The sequence below is a fragment of the Peromyscus leucopus genome, chromosome X (assembly GCF_004664715.2).
Source record: "Peromyscus leucopus breed LL Stock chromosome X, UCI_PerLeu_2.1, whole genome shotgun sequence".
Taxonomy (NCBI): Eukaryota; Metazoa; Chordata; class Mammalia; order Rodentia; family Cricetidae; genus Peromyscus; species Peromyscus leucopus.
The window spans coordinates 33,912,092-33,935,475 of record NC_051083.1 but is presented as its reverse complement, the minus strand read 5'-3'; the positions used below and the strand labels follow the sequence as shown (position 1 = coordinate 33,935,475).

The 23,384-nt window shown below is 39.8% G+C and overlaps 1 protein-coding gene across 1 annotated transcript in view; it reads left to right on the top strand.

Moving 5' to 3' along the window:
* Positions 1–23,384, top strand: part of Map3k15 (mitogen-activated protein kinase kinase kinase 15) — a 128,680-nt gene that overhangs the window by 62,268 nt on the left and 43,028 nt on the right. The window contains exons 7-9 of the mRNA XM_028873253.2: positions 16,051–16,221; positions 18,703–18,815; positions 19,836–19,995. Of these exons, the coding sequence (XP_028729086.2) occupies positions 16,051–16,221; positions 18,703–18,815; positions 19,836–19,995 (444 nt within the window). The remainder of the gene's footprint in view (positions 1–16,050; positions 16,222–18,702; positions 18,816–19,835; positions 19,996–23,384) is intronic.

The following is a 23,384-nucleotide window of genomic DNA, read 5'->3' as shown; positions in this document are numbered from 1 at the left end:
GAGCTGCTCTAGGCCCAATTCAAGATAGCTGATTCTGATTCTGTGACTCAGGGAGTCACTCGCTCTTGGTCTTATCAGGGCTCTTGGTCCAGTCAGAGCTGGTGGATTCTGTGTCTCAGGAAGCCTTTCTTGGTCCAGTGAGAGCTGTCAGATTCTGTGTCTCAGGAAGCCACTCTTGGTCCAACGAGAGCTGGCAGACTCTTGGTCCAATGGGAGCTGGCAGATTCCTTGTCTCAGGAAGTTACCGGGGTCACAGGCAGATGGATATTGAGGTAGTGCATGGGTCTTATAGATTGCAGGGTCTAATGGGGCATTTTGGTGGGGGAGCCTGGTCTTGGGAGTTTTCCCTGCTGGCCAGCAACTGGGGCAGAGTTGGGTAGGGGTTCCAGGGGACCAGCTATGTCCCAGGGCCTGGGTCCCAGAGGCCAGTAAAGGAGTTTTAAAGAGTAGTTGTCTTTACTACTTAACACCAGTCTTTCTAATAAGATTTAGAATATGGTTTTCGTGTTTATTTTTTTTTTATCTTGTACATTTTGGAGAAAAATGCCTTCTCACCTTCTCTAGTGGCTTAAGGTATTTTTTTAAACTTATAACATTAGAGTCAGATATAAGAGACTTTGTGTTAACACATCTTTCTTCTTGTTTTTTTTATTAATTTTAGGTTACTTTAACTTTTTTTACTGTTGTTTTTTTAATAATGATTAAAAATTAGCACACAGAGTAACAGATTTAATTACAGTATTTTCAAATTTATTTTTTAGATTATAATATAACATTCTATTTTGCTTATCTCTCTATTTTTCCTTGTCCTTCCCCCTGCTGTTCTTTCTTCCCCTGATACTCCCTTCTACTTTCATGTTACAAATACATATATATTAAATCTTAGACTCTGCATAGGAAAGAAAACGTGATATTTACCTTTGATTTAACAAATCTTTCATCTTTGAACCTCAATATCCAGAAAATTCCAGTGATACAGCATTACTAGTCAATCACTTCTTGGTGCTTTAAGTTTCATGGTAGTAAATATTGGCAGCTACCAGATTCAGATATCATTTAAGAGCCAAGACATTATTTGGGTTTTTTTTTTGAGTTTTTTTTTCATTCTTTAATTTATTTATTTATTAAGAGATTTTCTATTCATTTTACATACCAACCACAGGTTCCCCTGTCCTCCCTCCTCCCGCTCCCCAGCTTTCCCCCCAACCCATCCCCCCATTCCCACCTCCTCCAAGGCAAGTTCTCCCATGGGGAGTCAGCAGAGCCTGGTACATTCAGTTGAGGCAGGCCCAAGCCCCTCCTCCCTGCACCATGGTTGCACAAAGTGTCTCACCATAGGCACTAGGCTCCAAAAAGCCAGCTCATGCATTAGGGACAGGTCCCAATCCCACTGCCTGGAGGCCCCCTAAACAGTTCAAGCTAAGCAACTGTCTCACCTATCCAAGGGGCCTAGTCCAGTACCAGGGTGGCTCCTCAGCTATTGGTCCACAGTTCATGTGTTTCCACTAGTTTGGCTAGTTGTCTCTGTACTTTTTCCCATCATGGTCTCGATGTCCCTTGCTCATAGAATTCTCCCTCTCTCTCATCAATTGAACTCTTGGAGCTCAGCCTGGCACCAGGCCATGGATCTCTGCATCTGCTTCCATCAGTCACTGGATGAGGGCTCTATGATGACAATTAGGGTATTCAGCCATCTGATCACCAGAGTAGGCCAGTTCAGGTACCCTCTCAACTATTGCCAGTAGTCTATGGTGTGGTCATCCTTGTGGATTCCTGGGAACTTCCCTAGCATTCTGTTTCTCCCTAGTTCCACGATGTCTTCATTTATCATGGTATCCCTTTCCTTGCTCTCCCACTCTGTTCATGTCCCAGCTTGAACCTCCCATTCCCCTATGTTCTCATCCCCCATCCCTTGTACTCCATTAGCCTCCCTGACCCCCAGTTTGCTCATGTAGATCTCATCTATTTCTCCTTTGCTGGGCGATCCATGCATCCTTCCTAGGGTCCTCCTTACTAGCTAGCCTCCCTGGAGCTGTGAGTTGCAGTCTGGTTATCCTTTGCTTTACATCTAGTATCCACTTATGACTAAGTACATACTATGTTTGTCCTTCTAAGTTTGGGTTACCTCACTCAGGATGGTATTTTCTAGTTCTATCCATTTGCCTGCAAATTTCATGATGTCATTGTTTTTCTCTGCTGAGTAGTACTCCATTGTGTATATGTACCACATTTCCATTCTTCAGTTGAGAGGCATCTAGTTTGTTTTCAGGTTCTGGCTATTACAAATAATGCTGCTATGAACATAGTTGAGCATGTGTTCTTGTGGTATGATTGAGCACTCCTTGGGTATATGCCCAAGAGTGGTATAGCTGGGTCTTGAGGAAGATTGATTCCCAATTTTCTGAGAAACCACCATACTGATTTCCAAAGTGGCTGTACAAGTTTGCATTCCCACCTACAGTGGAGGAGTGTTCCCCTTGCTCCACATCCTCTCCAACATAAGCTATCTTCAGTGTTTTTGATCTTAGCCATTCTGACAGGTGTAAGATGGTATCTCAGAGTCGTTTTGACTTGCATTTCCCTGATGCCAAGACATTATTTGTAATACATTTTAACATATAAAATAAATCATTAATCATTAACCATTTGTCTTAATCATTATCTATTGCTGTGAAGAGACACTATGACCAAGGCAACTATTATAAGAGAAAGTATTTAATTGGGAGGTTGCTTCAGTTTCAGAGGTTTAGTCCATTATCATCATGGTGGGAAGCATGGCAGCATACAGGCAGGTGCTGGAGCGGTAGCTGAAAGCTACATCCTGAGCCATAAGCAGAGAGAGAGAGAGGCAGAGACTGACTGACTGGCTGGCTGGCTGGGTTTGGCATGGGCTTTTGAAACCTCAAAGGCCACCCCCAGTGATGCCCTTCCTTCAACAAAGCCATACCTATTTTAACAAGGCCATACCTCCTAATCCTTGTAATCCTTCTTAAATAGTGCAACTCCCAGGTGACTAAGCATTCAAATATATGGGGAGGGGGCATTCTTATTCAAACCACCATACCATTCCTTGAGGAAGTCTAATCTGTAGGTTGCTAGCAAGTCCTCCACTTGGCATTAAATGGGTGGCATGTGGACATTCTCTATAGATATTTAAGTCCAAGTTCCTATATTGAATCTGGAAGAGCAAATTGTAAGTCTGCATTTATACCTGGGGAAGTCACATTCTCATCTTCTGCCCAATGATTCCATGCACATTTAAAAAGAAAAAGCCTCATTTATAGGAACTACTGAGATTTTCCTGTAGATTCAGCCTTTCTTATGTCTCAGAGTGTATATTAAGAAATTTCACATGCATTCATTTCTTTTGATATTGCTCTTGAAATAGGACATGAAAGAATCAGGGAAGCAGGTTTGCAGATTTACCAGGACACATTTCTGAAGGGACACAAGAACCATCAAATCAATCCTGTGCATCTCCTTTCTGAGTTCAATATTTAGGCTAAATATTGTCAGTATCATAGTTTCAGGTAGTGCTTTACAGAAGACTCCAGTGCTTGGGTGTGTATGAATAAAGCATTTCTAGTTTATCACAGCTGTCTCTAAAGCAATATGTGTTATGGGAACTGTCAAAAAAGAGATATTTGTGTGGTAGGGAATGATTTTATTTGGAAGTTAGGTGACTATATTCTACCTCCACTTTGTTGATGTCTACCCAGGCATCCCCACCTACACATAACCTGTAAGCAAGTCATGTGACTTCTCAGGAATTAGAGAAGAGTGACAGTAAACTGGCTCAGCAGGTAAAGGTACTTACTGCCAAACCTTACCACCAGAATCCAATCCCCAGGACCCATAAATTCTCCCCAGTTGACCTCCACATGGATGCTGTGGCATATTTACATACATACATACATGCATGCACATACCTGCATGAATACACAATGAGTGCAGTAAAACTGTAAAAGGAGAATGGGTTATGTGTTGAATACAAGCCTTTTGGTTGTACTCAGTGCACCTGGCACTACCCCAAATATTTCAGTAATTGGTGTTGACCAGATGAAAGGAAGGCTCCAACTATAATGATCAGTTTAGTTAAAACTGAATGAAAGGACTCTTTTATGATAGAAATAGGTGGCTGCTGAGGAAGGTTGGTACTAGAGATTGAGGACTACATACTTATGAGGGATTTGGATTTTGTTCTGTAGATACTAGAGTGTTTCTGATAATTAAGCAGGGCACCCATATGAGCCACTATCTGTATAGTTTTATCTTTAAACAGGTCACCAACCTTTTCTGAACCCATTAGTCCTCTTTAAAACAAAGCAACAACAAAAAGAGTTGGATCAGATGCTCTTAAATATTGCTTTATTTTAAAAATTTCCATGAGTTTGTAACATGAAGCGGCAAATTTTATTAAATAATCATAGCTTTTTTGAGACCTTGCCTTTAAAGGACCCTTTATCCTGCCAGCAATCTCAGTCCTGCTCATAGATAGAAGCTCCATTCTGTCACTGCTTTGGGAGTAGTGCTGCAGGCTATATATGCTTTTAGATAATCATGTTATATTCATGAATGTTTAAACAAGATTCTGTCCAAACATGGACTAGCTGAAAGCCATATTTAAAATTTATTTCACTACTAAATGCCAACCTTACCTCAAATCATCTGTCCTCTTCCTTGATTAGCCCCCATCTGGTTTTGTTGTTTTTGCTGCTTGTGGATTTAGAAGCAATTTCAGGTTGATAATTTTAACAGGAATTTTCCTTAGTAAGAACTTTCTAAGGCTAAGGATGTAGCTCAGTTGGTATTTTCTTACTGTGCACAATACCCTTGGATTTGATTCCCCAGTACCATGTAAACCAGGTATGGTGATGAACGACGTAATCCCAACACCTGGGATGTAGAAGCAAGATGTTCAGAAGTTCAAGGTCTTCCTTGGCCATATAGTAAGCTCCAGGGCAGTCTGGAATATATGAAACCCTATTGATAGAGGGGTAAGGGAGTAGGAGAGAGTAAAAACTTTCTATGTACTTTATAAAGTCACAGTCTACACTCTCCCCTAGAAACAGCCTCTGAAAAACATGGGGTGCACACAATTTATTTGGGAGGTAATCATATGCTTCAGAAGAATGAGATTGTGTGACGGGAAAAGAAATGCTATAGGCATAGAAGGCGTGAAGAAGCAGAAAACTAGGGCTCTATTCTAATTAGGATGCACCTCACTGTTGTCTTACCTAAGGGAGAGGAAGCTGGCAACTTACCTACCAACCCCCACCCATCATTTGGGACTATTCTGGGAGTTAGCAGTGGCAGGAGGTAGTAGGCTCTACCAAGTCTGTGTGGAGACGTGAGCTGGTAGGATAAGGGCAGGGATCTGAGTGTCTGCTACCCATACCGTTATTGGAGTTGACTTTACATCTTTAATGTCTCCTCTTTTCATCAGTGTTTTTTCTCTTAAGTCCTTCCTACATTATATTTTGCCCAGAATTATGGGAGTTGTTTCATTTTAGTTTCTCTTAGTGACTTATTCTGCTTTGCAGAAGAAACCAGATACAAAACTGAAATGTTTACATGAATGAGAACTATTATGAGAGATGTTGATGTTATACTCTATTGAATACTTTTTTTCTTAAACAATTATTTTTGTAATACTTAGTGTGACTGAAATAACAGGACATAAAAAAGTTGATTGTTTAGGATGCCTCTGGGTAACGTAAATTGTAAATCCTTGTCAGACTAATTGCTATGAATTTAGTTTTTAAGAATATTCTTAGTATGGAAATGTCAAATATTACTAAGGCTGTGATACATGTGAAATGATAGATTAATGTTGGTCAAATAACTGATAGATTTGCATGGTGGAAATTAAAGAGATATAGTACCAATGAACAGTAACATTCAATATCTAAGTTAGCTTGTTCTGTATATAATAATGGCTAAATTATTAAATGTTAAGATGATAGCTGGTATCTTACATTTCTTTCTTTTTTTTTTTTTTTTTGAGACAGGGTTTCTCTGCGTAGCTTTGTGCCTTTCCTGGAGCTCACTTGGTAGCCCAGGCTGGCCTCAAACTCACAGAGATCCGCCTGGCTCTGTCTCCCGAGTGCTGGGATTAAAGGCGTGCGCCACCACCGCCCGGCAGTATCTTACATTTCTAAGATAAATTTTAACAGTTATAATATTAAAACTAAAAACTATTATGTGTCTGTATTCTCCTTTATCTAATATATTTTTTTATTTTTGAGAATTTCTTTTTTTATTTTTATTTTATTTTATTTTACAATACCATTTAGTTCTACATATCAGCCACAGATTCCCTTGTTCTCCCCCCTCCCGCCCTCTCCCCTTCTCCTCAGCCCACCTCCCATTCCCACCTCCTCCAGGGCAAAGCCTCTCCCGAGGACTGAAATCAACCTGGTAGACTCAGTCCAGGCAGGTCCAGTCCCCTCCTCCCAGCCAAGCCAAGCGACCCTGCATAAGCTCCAGGTTCAAACAGCCAACTCATGCAATGAGCACAGGACCCGGTCCCACTGCCTGGATGCCTCCCAAACAGATCAAGCCAATCAACTGTCTCACCTATTCAGAGGGCCTGATCCAGTTGGGGGCCCCTCAGCTTTTGGTTCATAGTTCATGTGTTTCCATTTGTTTGGCTATTTGTCCCTGTGCTTTATTATGTGTCTGTATTCTCCTTTATCTAATATTTTTTTATTTTTGAGAATTTCCTACATGAGTATTGTATTTACATCATTTCCACACCTCCATCTCCCTCTTCCCCTTCCAATTCTTCCCATCTGCCCCCACTCTCTCTCAAGTGAAGTTTTTTTATTTGCTAGGATGTAATATTTCTCTATTCAAACGTGGTTTTAACCTGAGTGAATTGTCACACACCTGTCGTCCCAGCTACTAAAAAGCTGACGCAAGCACATCTTTTGAGCCTAGGAGCTTGAGACTGCCTGAGCAACATAGAAAAGCCCCATCTCAAAAAAATGTTTTGTTTGAGTGTCTGATAAATGAGTACCCAGAAAGCTTTTAGTGGTACATCCCTGGATTATGCACACATACATGGAGCTGCTTCTGAGAGCAGCTTGGGAGAATCACTATGAGAAAACTACCCCATGACCCCTCATTTATGAACAGATGGAGATTGTTGGCTCTGTCATGGATCCAAATGAAACATTGCTAATCATCAAAGGACCTTCAAGAATGAAAATTTTTTTAATTTTTTTATTCTTTGGAATTTCATACATGTATAATATATATCTTGGTCATATCCATCCCCTATTCCTCCCTGAAACTGCCCCCAGGCTGCCCCTAAATACACCTCCCTCCCAAATTTATATCCTCTATTTCAAATAGCACACTGAGTCCAATTTGTGTTGTCCATATGAGCATGGATGTGTGGTCATACAGTGAGGTGTGGGCTACCTACCAGTGACCACCCACCCCAAAGAAAAGTGATTCTTCTTTCCCCAGCAGCTGTCATCTGCCAATAGCTCCTCAGTTAGGGCAAAACATCTGGAGTCTACTGCCCCCAACATATACCATGTTGAAATTTTTACCTGGCTTGACCTTGTGCAGGTCTTATGCTGGTAACCACAGATGCTGTGAGTTCATGTATGTTAATAGCCATGTCATGTCCAGAGGACAATGTTTCACAGTGCTCCTTCCTATCTTCTAGCTCTTAAATTGTTTCCACCCCCTCTTCCGAGATGTTTCCTCAGCATTTGCAGCATTCCCCCTGAATAAATCTATCCATTACCAGTCAGTTCCCTTTCTTGTGTCCTCCCTATTCACTATTAATCTATTCTGGCAACCCATTAGTAGTTACTTCCAATTCCCTCACCTCACTAGCTAACCAATTCCTCCTTGTTTATGGCTTTGCCTGCCCTGGCCACTCCCTGTGAAGAGAATGATAAAATATGTGTTGTTTTGAGTGTGGCTTTTGCCATGTGGCATAATATTTTAAACATCTTTTTATGTTGTAGAATATGTCAGTACTTATTTTTGTTTCCAGGCATTCCATAGACCACATTTTAATTATCATTTCATCTGTTGGTGGGTACTAGGGTTGTTTCTATTCTTCAATCATTGTATGGAGGCTTCTATGTGCCTGGTGAGGGATTGTTACTCCTTCCTTCATATGCTCATTCACCCAAATTAAATCCCACCTAACTGCAAGGGAAATTGGAAAATGGAGTCTGGGTGATCAGGAAGGAAAGGAAATAGGTACAGTGAGCCTGCAACAACTTGTAGATAAGAAGTGAAAACTTGCCGGTGTGCACTCTTAATAGCATCGGACAGAGCAGAATCTCTGTGATTCGAGCAGCTGGGTACCAAGTGAGTTCAGAAAGGCAAAGCTACAAAGAACCTGTTCGAAAAAAAAAAAAAAAAAAAAAAAAAAAAAAAAAAGAAGTGAAAACTTAACTAGACCCATTGTGAAGATTTCTGGTAACATGTCACAGGACAGGATCAAGGCAGGAATATGCTTCAAATCATGCTGCCTTTGTGCAAGTGGGAGAGACAGTCTGCAAAATGTCCAGTTCTGTTGCACGGTCCTCTAGTCACTGAAGAGCCATCACGTATTTCTTTGTAATCCCCCTGAAGGCTGGGGGATCTTGGACCCACTTGTAGAGTAGGAAATAACTATGTTGGTTTGTGTCTCTTTGGCTATGGGCATTGTTCATATGAGAACACAGGTTGTCTCTAGTTGTTTCCTTCTCTTCTGTAAATATGAGGCATCTGGCCAGTGGAGGGCACCTGCTTTCCTGTGGCAGGTGTGTATCTGTCAGAGCCCGGTCAGGAAACAGAAACTACCCTTTGTATTTAAAATAGAGGAAACTGAATACAGGAAATTGGTTACACAGGCAATGAAAGAGTTGAGGAGGGAATCAGAAAATCAGGAGTCAGCCTAGAAATTAGCAGCCCTAGGAAGCTGCTGCCACTATTTTCCTGGAGATGTCTAGAATAGAGATGATATTACTGGATACAGGAATAACCTGGAGTAGTGATCCTGAGGCAGCCTCCTGGGAGCTGTCTATGGAAGAGAACCAGCTGTGGCTAGAGCTACCCCAAACCAAGAAAGAATAGACAAAGTTGCCTAGTCTTTTCCTCCTCCCCATCCTCCAATTACCTGCCTAGACAGCCTTTCAATGGCTACAGCCAGATAGATGGTCATCAGAAGCCTGAAGACTTAGCTCCCTGAACAAAGCAGAATAGTGAAGACTGGGAGAGTATCTGAAAGAAAACAGACCCATCAGTGACCTAATAAAACACTTTCAGATATACCAATTGTCTTCTGATTGCTCTTAACACAACTTCATTGTGTCATATTTTATAGACAATAAAATGTAAAATTGTAAGGATATAATTTGATGAGTGCGGCCAACAAAATATACTCATCATATTACCAGTGCTGCGAGCTACAATGATTTAATCCCCCAAAGTTATCTTTTTGCCCCCTTCCTAGCCACTTTGCCCACCATCAGCCCCTATCTGTGTATTTTTGATTGGTCTAGTTCCCCAGCTCCTCTTCTTTTTGGTAGTGTCAGAATTTGTATATGCCCATTCAATGATTTTTATTTTTTCTCCTATGGTTCTTAGACTTGGGTTCTAGAGTTTTCATTTCTCTCCTCTCTCCACCTTATTCCTGACTCCCCTCTTCCCTCTTTTCCTCCCTTTCTCTACCCCTACCACACACAATATTTATAGAAGCAATGTATTGTTAATAATTAATTTCAAATTCTTGTTCGGAGTAGATTTTTGTTTATTTTTCAAGACAGGGTTTCTCTGTATAACAGTTCTGGCTGTCCTGGAACTCACTTTTGTAGACCAAGCTGGTCTTGAACTCACATAAATCTGCCTGCCTCTGCCTTCCAAGTGTGGTGAAGATTTTTGTGTGTGTGTGTGTGTGTGGCAGAGTCTCTCAAACTGTTGCTCAGGCTAGCCTGGACCTCATGGAGTTCCTCTTCCCTCAGCCTCCCAAATGCTTAGATCATGCACACAGGTACCCACACCTCTCCCAAGTTCTTTTACTTTGAGTAAAGTCATCTCTGGGTCAGTCCAGTTGGTTATGTTGTATCTCAATAATTGGATCACATTTTTCTGCTTCTCTGCCCATCTTAGAATTGTACTGTACTCCACACATCCATATCTAAAAGACCTGAGTCAGAAGTATGGCTTTATTTTGTTTGTTACTATGAATATTGGAAGCCTTGCCTAGGCCTGGTGATTAGCATTTATGGCTTTTTTTTAATAGTTCTAGAGAATAGCTTGGTTGACAGTGGATTGCCTTTTTAATTTGATTCACTTCATCTGTGATTAGCCCAACCCCCAACCTCCTGTCCCTCTGCTACCTTTTCTGTCTTGTCAATATTTATGCAAGAAGAGCCAGGAACTGCCATTTCTGATATCTTTGGATTCAGTTATTGCAGGGCCTGGAATCCAAATGCTGTGATTAATGCATGAGACAGCTTTTGGTTTCTGAGCTTCTCTTTCATTTGTGGCTTTCTAGACTAAATTCAGGGGATAGAGCTAGAGTAACAGAATTGTTAGAGAGAGTGGTTTTCTTTTGCTTAGGGATGATTCAAAATTGGATTCTCTCCTATCACTTTAATACTGTTTTCCAAGGGAAAAAAGCTGACTTACTCCTTGTCTTTACTATCAAATGTAAACAGAGGTTTCTCTGTCCCACCCCTTCCTGCAGCCACTTATAAATAATCACTCAGAGGCTTAATATCAGTTACAAGATGTTTGGCCTATTAGCTCAAGCTTATTACTAACTAGCTCTTACATATAAATTAACCCATTTCTATTAATCTATGCATCGCCACGTGGTTCATGGCTTGCTACCTCTTTTTCTATATGTCTTGCTTCCTCAGTGGCTACTGGCATCTGCTCCAACTCCACCCTTCTTCATCTCCAGTTTGATTGTACCGCCTAACCTTATTCTGCCTAGCTATTGGCCAAAACAGCTTTATTTGTCAACCAGTGAGAGCAACACATTCACAGTGTACAGAAAGACATCCCACAGCAATCAAAGTCTCTTTCTTTCAGTCATCTACTTAGACTAGGCAAGCAAGTGTGGAAATTGTCATAGTTCTGGAATTGACTTCATCATGACTTCCCACCACAGGAAGGACTGTTCACATGCTTTTATGTCCTAAAGACTTTTGTTATGTTTTCAGTATCTGCAAAACAAACAATGTTCTAGAAAGGATGGTGGTCTCATCAGAGAAGACCTCACTCATTAGAAAGTAATGTGGAGTAAAAGTCAGAAAGTAATCAGGGGTCATGTAGTTTAAATACATGGGGAGGAAAGCCATAGGTAGAGACCAGCACAATGAACAAGGCTTGCACAGCTGGAGCAGAGTAAATAGCCGATGAGGAGTATGGATGGTAAGAGATGAGACTGGAGAAATAACTAGCTACAAAATCTTGGGAAATACTGAAAAGACCATTTTTAGAAAATGATACCTTTCCTAAGCTAAGCGTCCCTGAAGAGTTGTTGTTGTGTGAAACAAAGTCTCACTGTGTAGCCCAGGCCTCAAATTTACAATACTCCTCCTGCCTTCGCCTCTAGAGTGCTGAAATTGCAGGCATACACCACCACAGTCATCTTGCTCCAGGAGAAGTTAGATTTAGAGCTGTTACCTGATATAAAATTGTTTGAGGATCAATGACTTTTGTGTTAAGAATACACTGTAAGGGGCTGGAGTGATGGCTCCGTGGTTAAGAGCACTGACTGCTCTTCCAGAGGACCTGAGTTCAATTCCCAGCACCCACATGGTGGCTTTAAGTTCCAGGGGACCCAGCTCCACTATACATTTAAAAAAAGGAAAAGAAAGAAAGCCAACAAAATAAAGTTATGTTTAAAAGAATACATTGTAGAGAAGTAAGGGAGAAGGTGGGGGATGACAGTGGTTTGGCCCATGGTGGTAACTGTGGAATTCATGAGGAGTGGACTTTTCAGATATGGTTTGAAATAAAAACCAGTGGCATCTGCTTGATGAATAAACAGTATTAGGGGACATAAATCATGACTAACTTTTTTTTGCCTAAATAACAAGAATAATGGACTAATCATTAAACAAGATGGGGAAGGCTGCAAGAAGGGACATTATGATAGTATGATCAAATGATTTTAGATGTATTGAATTTGAGGGGTTAGACATGCAAAGGATGTGCTCAGATGGAGATATAAAGATAGAATTTGAGGGAAAATCTGAGCCAGAAATAGAAATTTGATGATTGTCAGAATATAGATGGTTTGAAAACTCGGGTTCTAATTAGATTGTATCATGAGGAGACCTAATGTATTTGCTACAGAGGAGAAGGGCCAAATGTTTGTGTTTGGAGATACTCCTTTGTTAAAAGATGATAGCTATAAGTAGTTATCAAGCTCTAGTAAGAAGATAAAACAGGTGAATGCAGTGTCCTGCTAATCAAATGAATGAAAAAGGAGCCACAGTTGTTAAGTGCACACACAGGTCAAAGGCATGTGTAGATCAAATGATCAGACAGCTCAAGGACTGCAAATTGTTCCATAGATTTAGCAATAATGCAGACATGCTGAGTCAGAATGTGCAGGATAAAAGGCATGGATGTTGAACTCTCATCTCCAGAGAGTCACATTTAATTGATCTGGGGTGCACACTGGATCCCTGGGCTTTTAAAGACCCCTAGGTGTGTCTAATAAGGTTAAGACCCACTATCATCTTTACTTTCTCATCATTGTGAGATGTCCTTAGTGTCAGAAATGATGTTGCTGACTGATTAAACAGGAGTTTTTATGTGTAGAGCTTGTTTCTAGATACTTGGGATCTGGAAATGATAAGCAGATCCCAAAGCTGGTTAGTAACCAGTAAAGGGATTAGCTGTTTAGCACCTGTCCTGAAGTGACTTTTAAGCTGAAAATCTCTTGGCTTTTCATTTTTCAGGTGCTTGATTTTTGTTTTGGGTATATTCAAAGGCATTTTGTTTTAACAAGGGTAAGTTCAAATTAATAATAATTGAAAAAAATCTCAAAAGGAAATTTTAGTATTACTAGTCCAGAAAAAAAGTGTCCCAACCTGAATTCTCAGCAACAATTAAGCATTTTAGGTTGATATATAGTCAGCAGTATGCTCTATCTATATTGTCTTTTTCTATCGCTAAAATATTCGCCTAGAGATCACTGTTCAGATGCGACGTGTCAAACTGCGACCTGGACAAGCTGGCTAGTAACAGGTGTAGAAATTTTGTACCTCATTAACGTTTTAATTTTTTTTTATTCTTGCCATAGACATTAGGAGTTATCTAAATGCTTTAGTAAATTTGAGTTGGTTTGGTATCTGTTAGCTCTAATAATTAAATATCACGGTAGGCTATGTAAAAAGCAATCTGGTTTTCAGGCTGGTTAAATTAGATACTGTATGACAAAGAGAGTGGGAACACAAATGCATTAAGACAAGCCCAAAGTAGAAGATGGAAAAGAGAGAGTGGAAAAACAGAAGGATGCCAAGTGTCCAGATTAGCCCTTCTCAATCTGGGTTATGTTCCAAGAAGAGAATTAAACCCTAATGCCCTATGGTATCCACTGAATGACATGAATAAATTTCTTTCCTGAGTGTGCAATGGGGCTAGTCATGTCCATCTTTGGGAGAATTTAGAAAATAGTCATACAAATGATACAATAATGTTCTCTAGAGTTTAATTTTATTGTGGATCCCCAGTTAAGAAAGGCTATTTAGGTACTATTCTGTCTTCTTAGATGATGAAGTAAGTTTTTGAGGTATGTCTTTAGAGGAAAGAAAACAAAAACCTGCTAAAAAGTGCCAAGAAATTAAGAAGAATAATTTCTTTATAAAGCTGGGTGTAGTAGCTGGCTCATGTATTCTCAGAATTTGGGAGGCTGAGGCAGGAGGATTGCCATGAGGTTGAGGCCAGCCTAGGCTACATACTAAGTTTCAGTTCAGCTTGGGCTGAGTGGCATGTCCCAACAAAATATTTAAAAGATTCACTAGACTAGTTATTAACAAAGCATAAAACAACCATTTTATACAAATCCTCCCAGAAATTTTCTAAAGAGTTTAAGGTGTATCCTTCCAGGCTCCTGTCTATATGCATGAGCATATGTGTTAGTAGTGTTTATTTCAAAGAACAAGATCATGCATTTTTCTGTACAACATTATGGCTATTATTCTACATTATTATGTATTTGTTCCTTTCTAAGGGCTCCATAGTATTACATAGCTTGGTTGTTATACATTTATCTGTCCATTCTGTTAACAGATATTTGCAGCTATCTCCAATTGTTCACTATTATAAGCAATGCCATAACAAAAGTATTTTTCAAAACTTGTTGGGAAAATTGTATATTATAAATTCTAGAAGTGGAATTGTTAAAGTCAGGATACTTGCCTATCTTTTAATTTTATGTAAAATTTCAAAAATATTCAAAATTGGAGACTATTGTGATTGTAGGTAAGGATCTTCATAGACATAGACCAATAGGAAATACAGAAATCTAAGAAGAGCCTGGCATAGTGGCACATGTTTATATAAGAACTAGAGAGGCAAAGACAGAATTATTGTGAGTTTGACCAGCCTGGTCTACACAGTGGGTTCTGGGAACAACCAGGCCCACGAAGTGATATCATGTCTAAAAAAGATGGAGGGAATAGAAATGCAAAAATATTTATTATTAAAATTATCTCGGGCCGGGCGGTGGTGGCGCACGCCTTTAATCCCAGCACTCGGGAGGCAGAGCCAGGCGGATCTCTGTGAGTTCGAGGCAGCCTGGGCTACAAGTGAGTTCCAGAGAGCGCAAAGCTACACAGAGAAACTGTCTCGAAAAAAAAAAAAAAAAAAAAAAAAAAAATTTATCTCATGTGGTTATGGGGCCTGAGAAGCCCCATCATAGGCTGCCTGCAAGCCAGAAACCCAGGAAAGCCATTGGTAGAATTCAGTGAGTCCAAAGGCCTGAGAATTAGGAATGCCACTGTATGTGATCCCTGAAGTCTAAAAACCTAGAACCAGGAACTTCAGTGTCTAAGCGCTGGAGAAGATAATTTCACAGCTCAAAGAGAGGGATGGAGAAGACAGATTGAGATTGGCCTTTTTGGTCTACTTGGGCTTCAATGTGTTAGTGGTGCTAGCTAGCACTGGTGAAGGTGAGTCTTTAGTCTATTGACTCAAATGCCAGTCTCACCCACACACCCAGAAATGATAATTTTACCAAGTCTCTGGGCATCCATTAGCAAAGTCAAGTTGATATGTAAAACTAACCATCATTATAGTTAATCTCCATATACCCTTTATTCACTTGAATAGTTATCTTTGCAAAAGCGATTTTATTTTACCTTAACCCTCACTTTCTTCTACTCAAGGACCAGATTTTAGTAAGAATCAAAACATTCCACTTCACCCATAGATGTTTCAATGTTAAGGGTGCTTTTATGAAATAACTATAGATATGGTATCTATAAATATTATAACAATTAATAACAATTCCATTAATATCAGTGTTCAAATTTTCACAGATTTACTTTTTTAAAAGATTTGTTTTTATTTTATGTTTATGAGTGTTTTGCCTGCTTGTATGTGTGTGCACCATGGTACATGCACAGACCAAAGAGGGAGTTACATTCCCTGAACTGGGGTGATAGACAGTTGTGAGCTAACTGATGTAGGTGCTGAGAACACAATCTGGATCCTCTGCAAGAGCAGTAAGTCCCTTAACCACTGAGCATCTCTCCAGTCCCTTACTTACATTTTTTACAGTGGATTTATCTGATTAGGAATCTAGACATAGTTTATATATTGCATTTGGTTGACATGACTCTTAAGTCTCTTTTTAATACTGTTTTCTCCTCTATTTTTTCTTCTGATATAGTAAGAATAAAATCAAGAAAGGAATTGGCTATACTTTTTAATGAGATTTTCTGGCACAGTTCTTAAATAGTTGCTACATTTGAAAAGGGAAGAGTATTTTTCCTTTGAATAGAACAAATGCATATATACATAAACATCTTAAATTAGATATTTATGATCTCATAACATATTTTTCAGGAGAAACAGCACAGGTGACCGTGAGAAGGCTCTTCAGGTCATGCTCCAAGTTCTGCAAAGCTGTGATCACCCAGCTCCTGACATGTTTTGCCTGTGTGGGAGGATCTATAAGGACATCTTCCTGGACTCAGGCTGTGAAGAGGATGCAAGCAGAGACAGTGCTATTGAGTGGTAAATAGCACACACAGTGCTGCATAGAGCGGAATCATGTAGGCTGAGTAGCCAGGTCTTTTCCCTAGTACATAAATGCCTGTCAACTGACAGCAAAAATGATTGCAGTGTATGTGGTTCTGAAAGAAAGACCAGATAAACAAAGGTTCCTGCTATTTATGCTTATCCCATTCATTTACTCATTCATGAGAAAAAGAATGAGGCTTCACATACTCCTGCCAATTGCCCTTTCCAGGATTGTGTCCACCACCATTGGGCATCATCTTCCCAGTGAGCTGTTCATGTCTGCCTGTCTTTATTCAACCGATGTTTATCCAAGGCTTACTTTGTAGTAGACACTTTTCTGCATGGGAGATGCAGACACAGCAGACATGAATCCTTATCTTTGGGAACCTTGCCTTGCTGGTAAGGGAAGTCAGCAAGCAAATAAAATCTATAGGCTATTAGCTGATAGTGAAGACTTAGGTGGGGAGTTAAGCAGGGAGGGAGGGTTGAGAGAGTGGTCTAAAATTTTCATCTATTTTGGGGGGTGCTAGGGATCAGACCCAGGATCTTGTGCATACTACACAAGTGCTCTGTTACTGAGCTATAGTTCCAGCCCCTAGTTTGTGTTTTGAAATAGAATAGTGAAGGCCAGTACAGAGATGAAGGTAGCGCAGCTTCGCGGATAACTGTGAAGAAAGTGTTCCATGTAAGAGGAGAGCAAGGGCAAAGGTGCTGGGGCAGAAGCATGCTGGATACATTTAGTGATGGTGAGAAACAGGCAAAAGAAGAGCAATGAAATGAAACATAAGGTGATTATTTTACTCTTAAATGGGACAGGACATCATGAGAGAGTTTTCATCCAAGACTGACATTCATTTCTAATAGGAGTATTCTCACTTCTAGGCAATGAATATATGTTAGGGAGTGTCCTTGCTCTATAAAATCCCTGAATGTTAGTTGGTAGCTACTTTTTTTTGGAGGCTTGTGATTCTGTGGGATTTTGAGGCATTTCCTCTCCTCAGCCTCACTCCTAAAGTTGCTATCAGCTTGAGGGTTAGGCAGGACTAGAAAACCTAAGATGGCTTCATGCATATTTGGCAGCTGATGTTGAAAGTGAAGGTGGGAGCTATGAGGCCTATTGGGGTTAATGTTCAGGAACTCACTTGAACTCACTTCTACCACATTTTGTTAAAAGAAGTCATGTGGCCTACCAAAAGCAAAAGCATAGAGAAATATGCTGCATCTCTGCCACCTTATTTCTATGCACACAAAATTTTCTGGGATTCCCAGGCACCCCCATACCTTAGGACCCTTAGAGATCTCTAGCTCAACTTCCCTCTTAGACTGTGATCCCACATCACCCTCTCTTTGCCCACCTATTCTACTTTAAGGTGACATTGATATTGAATTAATTGCAAATCTCTTGCCTCAGCCTTGCAAGTGTTGAGAATAGAGGCATGAACCTCCACTATGCTTTTCTTTGGTATAACTTTTCATTATGACAGAAAAAATGGGAATATCCAATACGAAAAAAATTTCAAGTCTTAGAGTATTGAAGAGTGAGAGAAAGGTTGGACTTCTGTTGACTGGAGTAGCAATGATTTTCTTGGTGTCTTCTGGTCTGTGTGGTAGTACTTGTATTATCCTCCAAAGCTCATAAAACTATATTGTAACTGACTAAATGATAGCTTCTCACTTTAAAAACTACTGTGTCACTAAATTCTCTTGTCATATAAATGAAAAGGAAATCACTCCTGTTTGGCAAATTCTTGGTAGTTGACTGTGTTTGTGTTACTACTCCATTGAATAAATCATTTTTCCTTATCATAGTAGTCATAAACATTTTATGTCTAGTAAAGAATAAAGAGGAGAGTTAAAATGAAACTGTAAACTTTTTCCTATAAAATGGCACACCTAGTTTTTAATCCCATTCCCTATCCTAATATGGTAATTCCCTACCTCTTGCCTCCTCTGCACATTTGCATTGATAGGCATTTAGGATCTGAGATTCAGGCAGTATCCTCATACATGAAGAAGTGATTCAGTGTTATGATAATGTAAGCAAGCAAGCAAATGGCATGTAGAGAAATAACCCATGATCTATGCCATTTCTATAAAATAATACCCAGAGAACACTGAGAATTTAACTTAAAATGAGACTTATATATCAAATTATGATCATTTGGAGGATTATAATGGATTTTAAATTTCTTTTGTATGTTTTCATATGATTTACTTATTTATGTAGTCAATATAGGCTTTTATAGTCAAACTGTCTTAGGAGGAAAACTAAAAACTTCTTAGTGTAAGTTACCATGTTGCTATGCCATTTTCAAAACATTGATGTGTGTACCTGTTCATCAGGGTTAAGGGGGGACTATAAAACATTAGAGCAATAAATATCTTCATGAAAAGGTAGTTTGTATTATTATCTGCCCATTTCATTCTAAATCAGTAAGATGATGTAATAAGAATTTGGTGGTTCTATAATTGTAGGTATCGCAAAGGGTTTGAACTCCAGTCATCTCTTTATTCGGGAATTAACCTTGCAGTTTTGCTGATAGTTGCTGGACAACAGTTTGAAACTTCGATGGAACTAAGGAAAATAGGTAAAGCTGTTTATTATTGCAGATGTTTAGGATTTAGTTATATAAGTTGAGCATTAAAAAATTATGTTCAACACAGATTGCAAGCCCAGTGCCACTTTGAGATCTTTGACAGCAGTTAACTCTGCAGCTCACACAGGATTGAGCCTGTATGATAATGAGTATTCAGAGACAGGTAATTCCTGGGGGGTGCTTACCAACCTAAGACAGAGCACCTGTGTAGCCTGGGCAGGCGTCTTCATGACGGGTAAGGTGACCTGCTGATGTCCCATGCAACCAAAGTCAGAAACTCATTTTTTAATAAAAGGGGGACCTGTAGGTTCCTGGCCCCCATTTTGGGTACCTGTTGCCTTGCTTGCGGACCTTGACCTTGATATCCTCCCTATGCTAATTCCCTGCCAGGTTCCACCCTCCTGAATGCTAAAGGGAAGTTCCTTGTCTGTGTATCTGTGTATCCTAAATAATGGGCGTTAACAGCTTGGATGCAAGATTGTAAAACATCAGTAGCGAACTTCTGCCCTCCAGGGCATATATATATATATATATATATTATATGTATGTGTGTGTGTGTGTGTGTGTGTGTGTGTGTGTGTGTGTGTATGTATATATGTATAACATATATACATACTGCAAATGTAATCTATGAATACCACAAATGTGATTGATATCTTGAGTGTAATTAATGAATATCATGAGTGTAATTTAAAAAATAAAAACACACACACACAAAAAATTATGTTCAACTTGCTGGGTATAGTGACAGCACTCAGGAGGCACAAGCAGGTGGATCTCCTTAAGGCTCACCTATTCTACATAGTGACTTCCAGAGAGCCAGGCCTACATAGCAAGACGTGTGTGTGGGAGGGGGGGGTTGGTTGGTTCAAATAACTAGAGTTGCTTTTCCAGGAGCATACCTGAGACATCAGCCAAATAAAATGCCTACTTGTCATTTTCCTAAAGACTTGTATAATATGGCAGAACTAGAAAGATTTTTTTCATGATATCAAAATTCAAATTCTTAAGGTGTCCGGCTGAACAGTTTATTGGGAAGAAAAGGGAGCCTGGAGAAAATGAACAATTACTGGGATGTAGGTCAGTTCTTCACCGTCAGCATGTTGGCAAGTGATATTGGGAAGGCTGTCCAGGCAGCAGAGAGGTTGTTCAAACTGAAACCCCCAGTCTGGTAAGTCCCATCTGTGCCTAGTAATCTCATGTCTCCATATCTGAACCTGTTCTGAAATGTCTCATTCAAGGAGAAAATGTTAGATACAGCAGAGCAACAAATGCTGTTTTGCCTTCCTTAGTGCTTCTTTATTAAAGAAGCTAAGACAAACATAACAGCTTTGAGGGCTCATTGCTTTTATGTGCAGGGTGGAAGAGACAGTACATGTTCACCTAGAATTTATCCTTTCATGCTCTGTTCCTGAGACTATACTTGTAGCTGGAAGTTTTCCTGTGTCTCAGCCAGCCGGCAGTCAGGACAGATCTCTCCCACTCATGTCCCCCAAGTAAACACACAGAGGTTTATATTAATTATAACTGCTTGGCCATTAGCTCAGGCTTGTTACTGACTAGCTCTTACACTTAAATTAACCCATAATTCTTATCTATGTTTAGCCACATGGCTTGGTACCTTTTCTCAGTTCTGCCTTATCTTGCTTCCTCTGTGTCTGGCTGGTGACTCCTGACTCAGCCCTTCCTGTTGTTTTTAAAAATGATAAGTGGTGCTGGTTACTGTGTGGAAAGATCATGAGGCAAGAGCCATGACAAAACCCAGTATTAGAGCTTTATTTGGGTGGGCGGAAGGACCAGGCCTGGGGAAGAAGCACATGCAGAGAGGAGAGAGAAAGAGAGGGGGGGGGAAGAGAGAGCAGAGAGGGAAGAGGAGGAGTCTGTGTCTGGCTTTTTAAGGATTCCCGTGAACATGCACAGGTGGGCTTACAGAGCTATGCCATGCATGCGCTGATTGCATGACCATGCCATGTGCACATATTCACCAACGCACACTGATGATATACGACGTAAGACTTACTTAGCTGCTGAACTGCGACATGTGTGGTCATGCAGCTGGAGTAGTGGCAGAATCCTAACACTTCCTCTTCCCAGAATTCTCCTCATCTTCTCACCTTGCTTATACTTCCTGCCTGGCTACTGGCCAATCAGCATTTTATTAAACCAGTGTACAAGGGCATTATCCCACAGCACTAGACTGTCAGTCTCCTTGACTTCTTTTAGTTTGTGTCTTCAAGAGCAAAATGCTGTTTGATATTAGTATGTGTATGTGTTTGTGATAAAGCATATAGTAAAATATAGGTTATCCCAGTTACCAGCAACACCACTGAGGAAGATATTGCCTGCCACTGCCATTGTGGGAGCTGCTCATAAGTTTCCTCCCAGATGATCTTACCTCCAAGGAAGGACTGACTCCTACATGGCCCTGAGACCCTCCAGAAAGGATCTCTTATTCTACTCCCTTGTTCTGTGGTAGGGATGGCATACCCCAGTGGCCTTGTCACACAGGTCATCCCCCTTTTTTGTCTCTCAGCATACATGGAACAAACTCTCACCCCAGCTCCTTCCTGTGGCACCCTGATGAGTATTTAAAGCCATCTGGGGGGAGGGGGAATGATGTTTGCCTCCAATGAAAACTGGAACTAAAAGACTAATAATAAAGACTGGTTAATAAAATGGTGACACAACACCACCCCTGAGTCAACCCTTTAACTGTGCAGAGAAGACTACTAAAAAGACAGGGGGTATGTTCAGGGTTTATCAGAGAATGAGAAAGGCCAGGTTCAGCTTGTAGTTTCCTGCATTAATAGTTCCCAATCTTTAATGTTCATTGGAATCATTGGTATTGATGAAAGCTTAAATTGTGATGCCCAGACTCTAGTGTCTCATTAAGCAGATCTACAGTAGAGCCTGAGAATTTGCATTTTCAAATTATAAGCTGCTACTACTGATAATCTGGGGACCACACTTTGAGAATCACTTTTCTATAGACTCTCATTTTAATTAAAAAATGTGTGCTTGATATGCTACTTATAGAAAAAAACATGGACAATATCAGACTTCCACATAGATATCTGAAGCTCCATTAGAATTATGGTTACCTTATTGATAGCTTAGTCTCATAATAAATGCTCAGTAGATACTTGCATAATGAGTAAATGATAAAGAGGGATGTTATCTTAGATATTAATAGGACTTACCTTAGAGAGATGACTTGATAAAGGTTTTAATTTTATGTTTTCTCTTATCCATGTTATCTGAGTTTTCTAAAATACAGCTCTATTTCAGGTTGATATTCCTTATCTGAAATACTTAGAACTCTAAGCATTTGAGATTTGGGAGTTTGGGTTGTTTTCTTTTTTTTAAAAAAATATTTCTTTATTTTTCTTTATTAGGTGAGCATCCCTAACTCAAATCTGAACTGTTTCAAAACCCAAATGTTAAAATTGTATATGTTGACTATGCAAAATGATGGGTTTCATTGTTAAATTCTTCTGTATGAATGATCATGTAATTATTGATTGTACTCACCCCCTTTTCCTTCTCCCATCTCCCTTCCTTTTCTCTGGTCTCCTTTCTTTTCCAAAACAGTACCCCTTCAACTCAAGTATTTTTTTTAATTAAAACTACATTTCCATATATTTTTCTTCAATGGCCTGAATTATTTTGTTTAACCTGATGGTCTTTAGTTCCATCCATTTTCCGTCAAATGTTATAATTTCATTCTTCATAGCCAAATAACACTCAATTGTTTATATCATTTTTCCCTGTTAATGGACACCTAGGCTGATTGCATGATTCTGCTACTGTGAATCATGCTGTAATAAACACAGAAGTACAGCTACAACACTCAAAATTTGGGGGTTTTGGAACATTTCAGATTTTGGATTCTCTGACTAGGGCTCACCTTACATTTGCATGTTTTATTTAATTACTTCAAATGGCCCATGTTTACATGCTAGTTCTTACTTTTCAGTTTAGTAGACCAGTTGGATTCTGGGGGTAGGAATTTATTTAATCATACCCATTTTGACTCTATTATCCCCATTCTGAACAAACTAACATTTGGTTTCAGACCATATCAACATTTTGGAAGTTCTCTTAGACTGAAAGAGTGCATCCCCATTGGGCATCTAACACTCTTAGAATGGCTTCTGTGTACAACATCCTAATCTTAAAGTACATTGCTGTGAGTGGACCAGATAAAGTAGACTCCAGAGAAAGGAAACCCCAGGGTTGGATCTAGTGCCTTTACATCAGTATCTGAGTTGACTGATAATGTTGTGCCTACTGTCAAGAGTGCCCAGTACCCAAAAGCCAGTCTCGGGACACAGGAAAACTTCTGACTATACCAGTTTGATGATTAGGATTTACTTGAAGGACTTAGAGAACTCACAATTGTTATTATACTCATTGTTAATGGCTTGTTACAGCAAAATAATACAAATTAAATCAGTGATGGCAAAATTCTTGGATCATGTGTCTAGAGGAGATTATGTACACACTTCCAATTTCCATTTCTCAATGGAATAGTATGCATGGTGCATAATTCTCCCATCA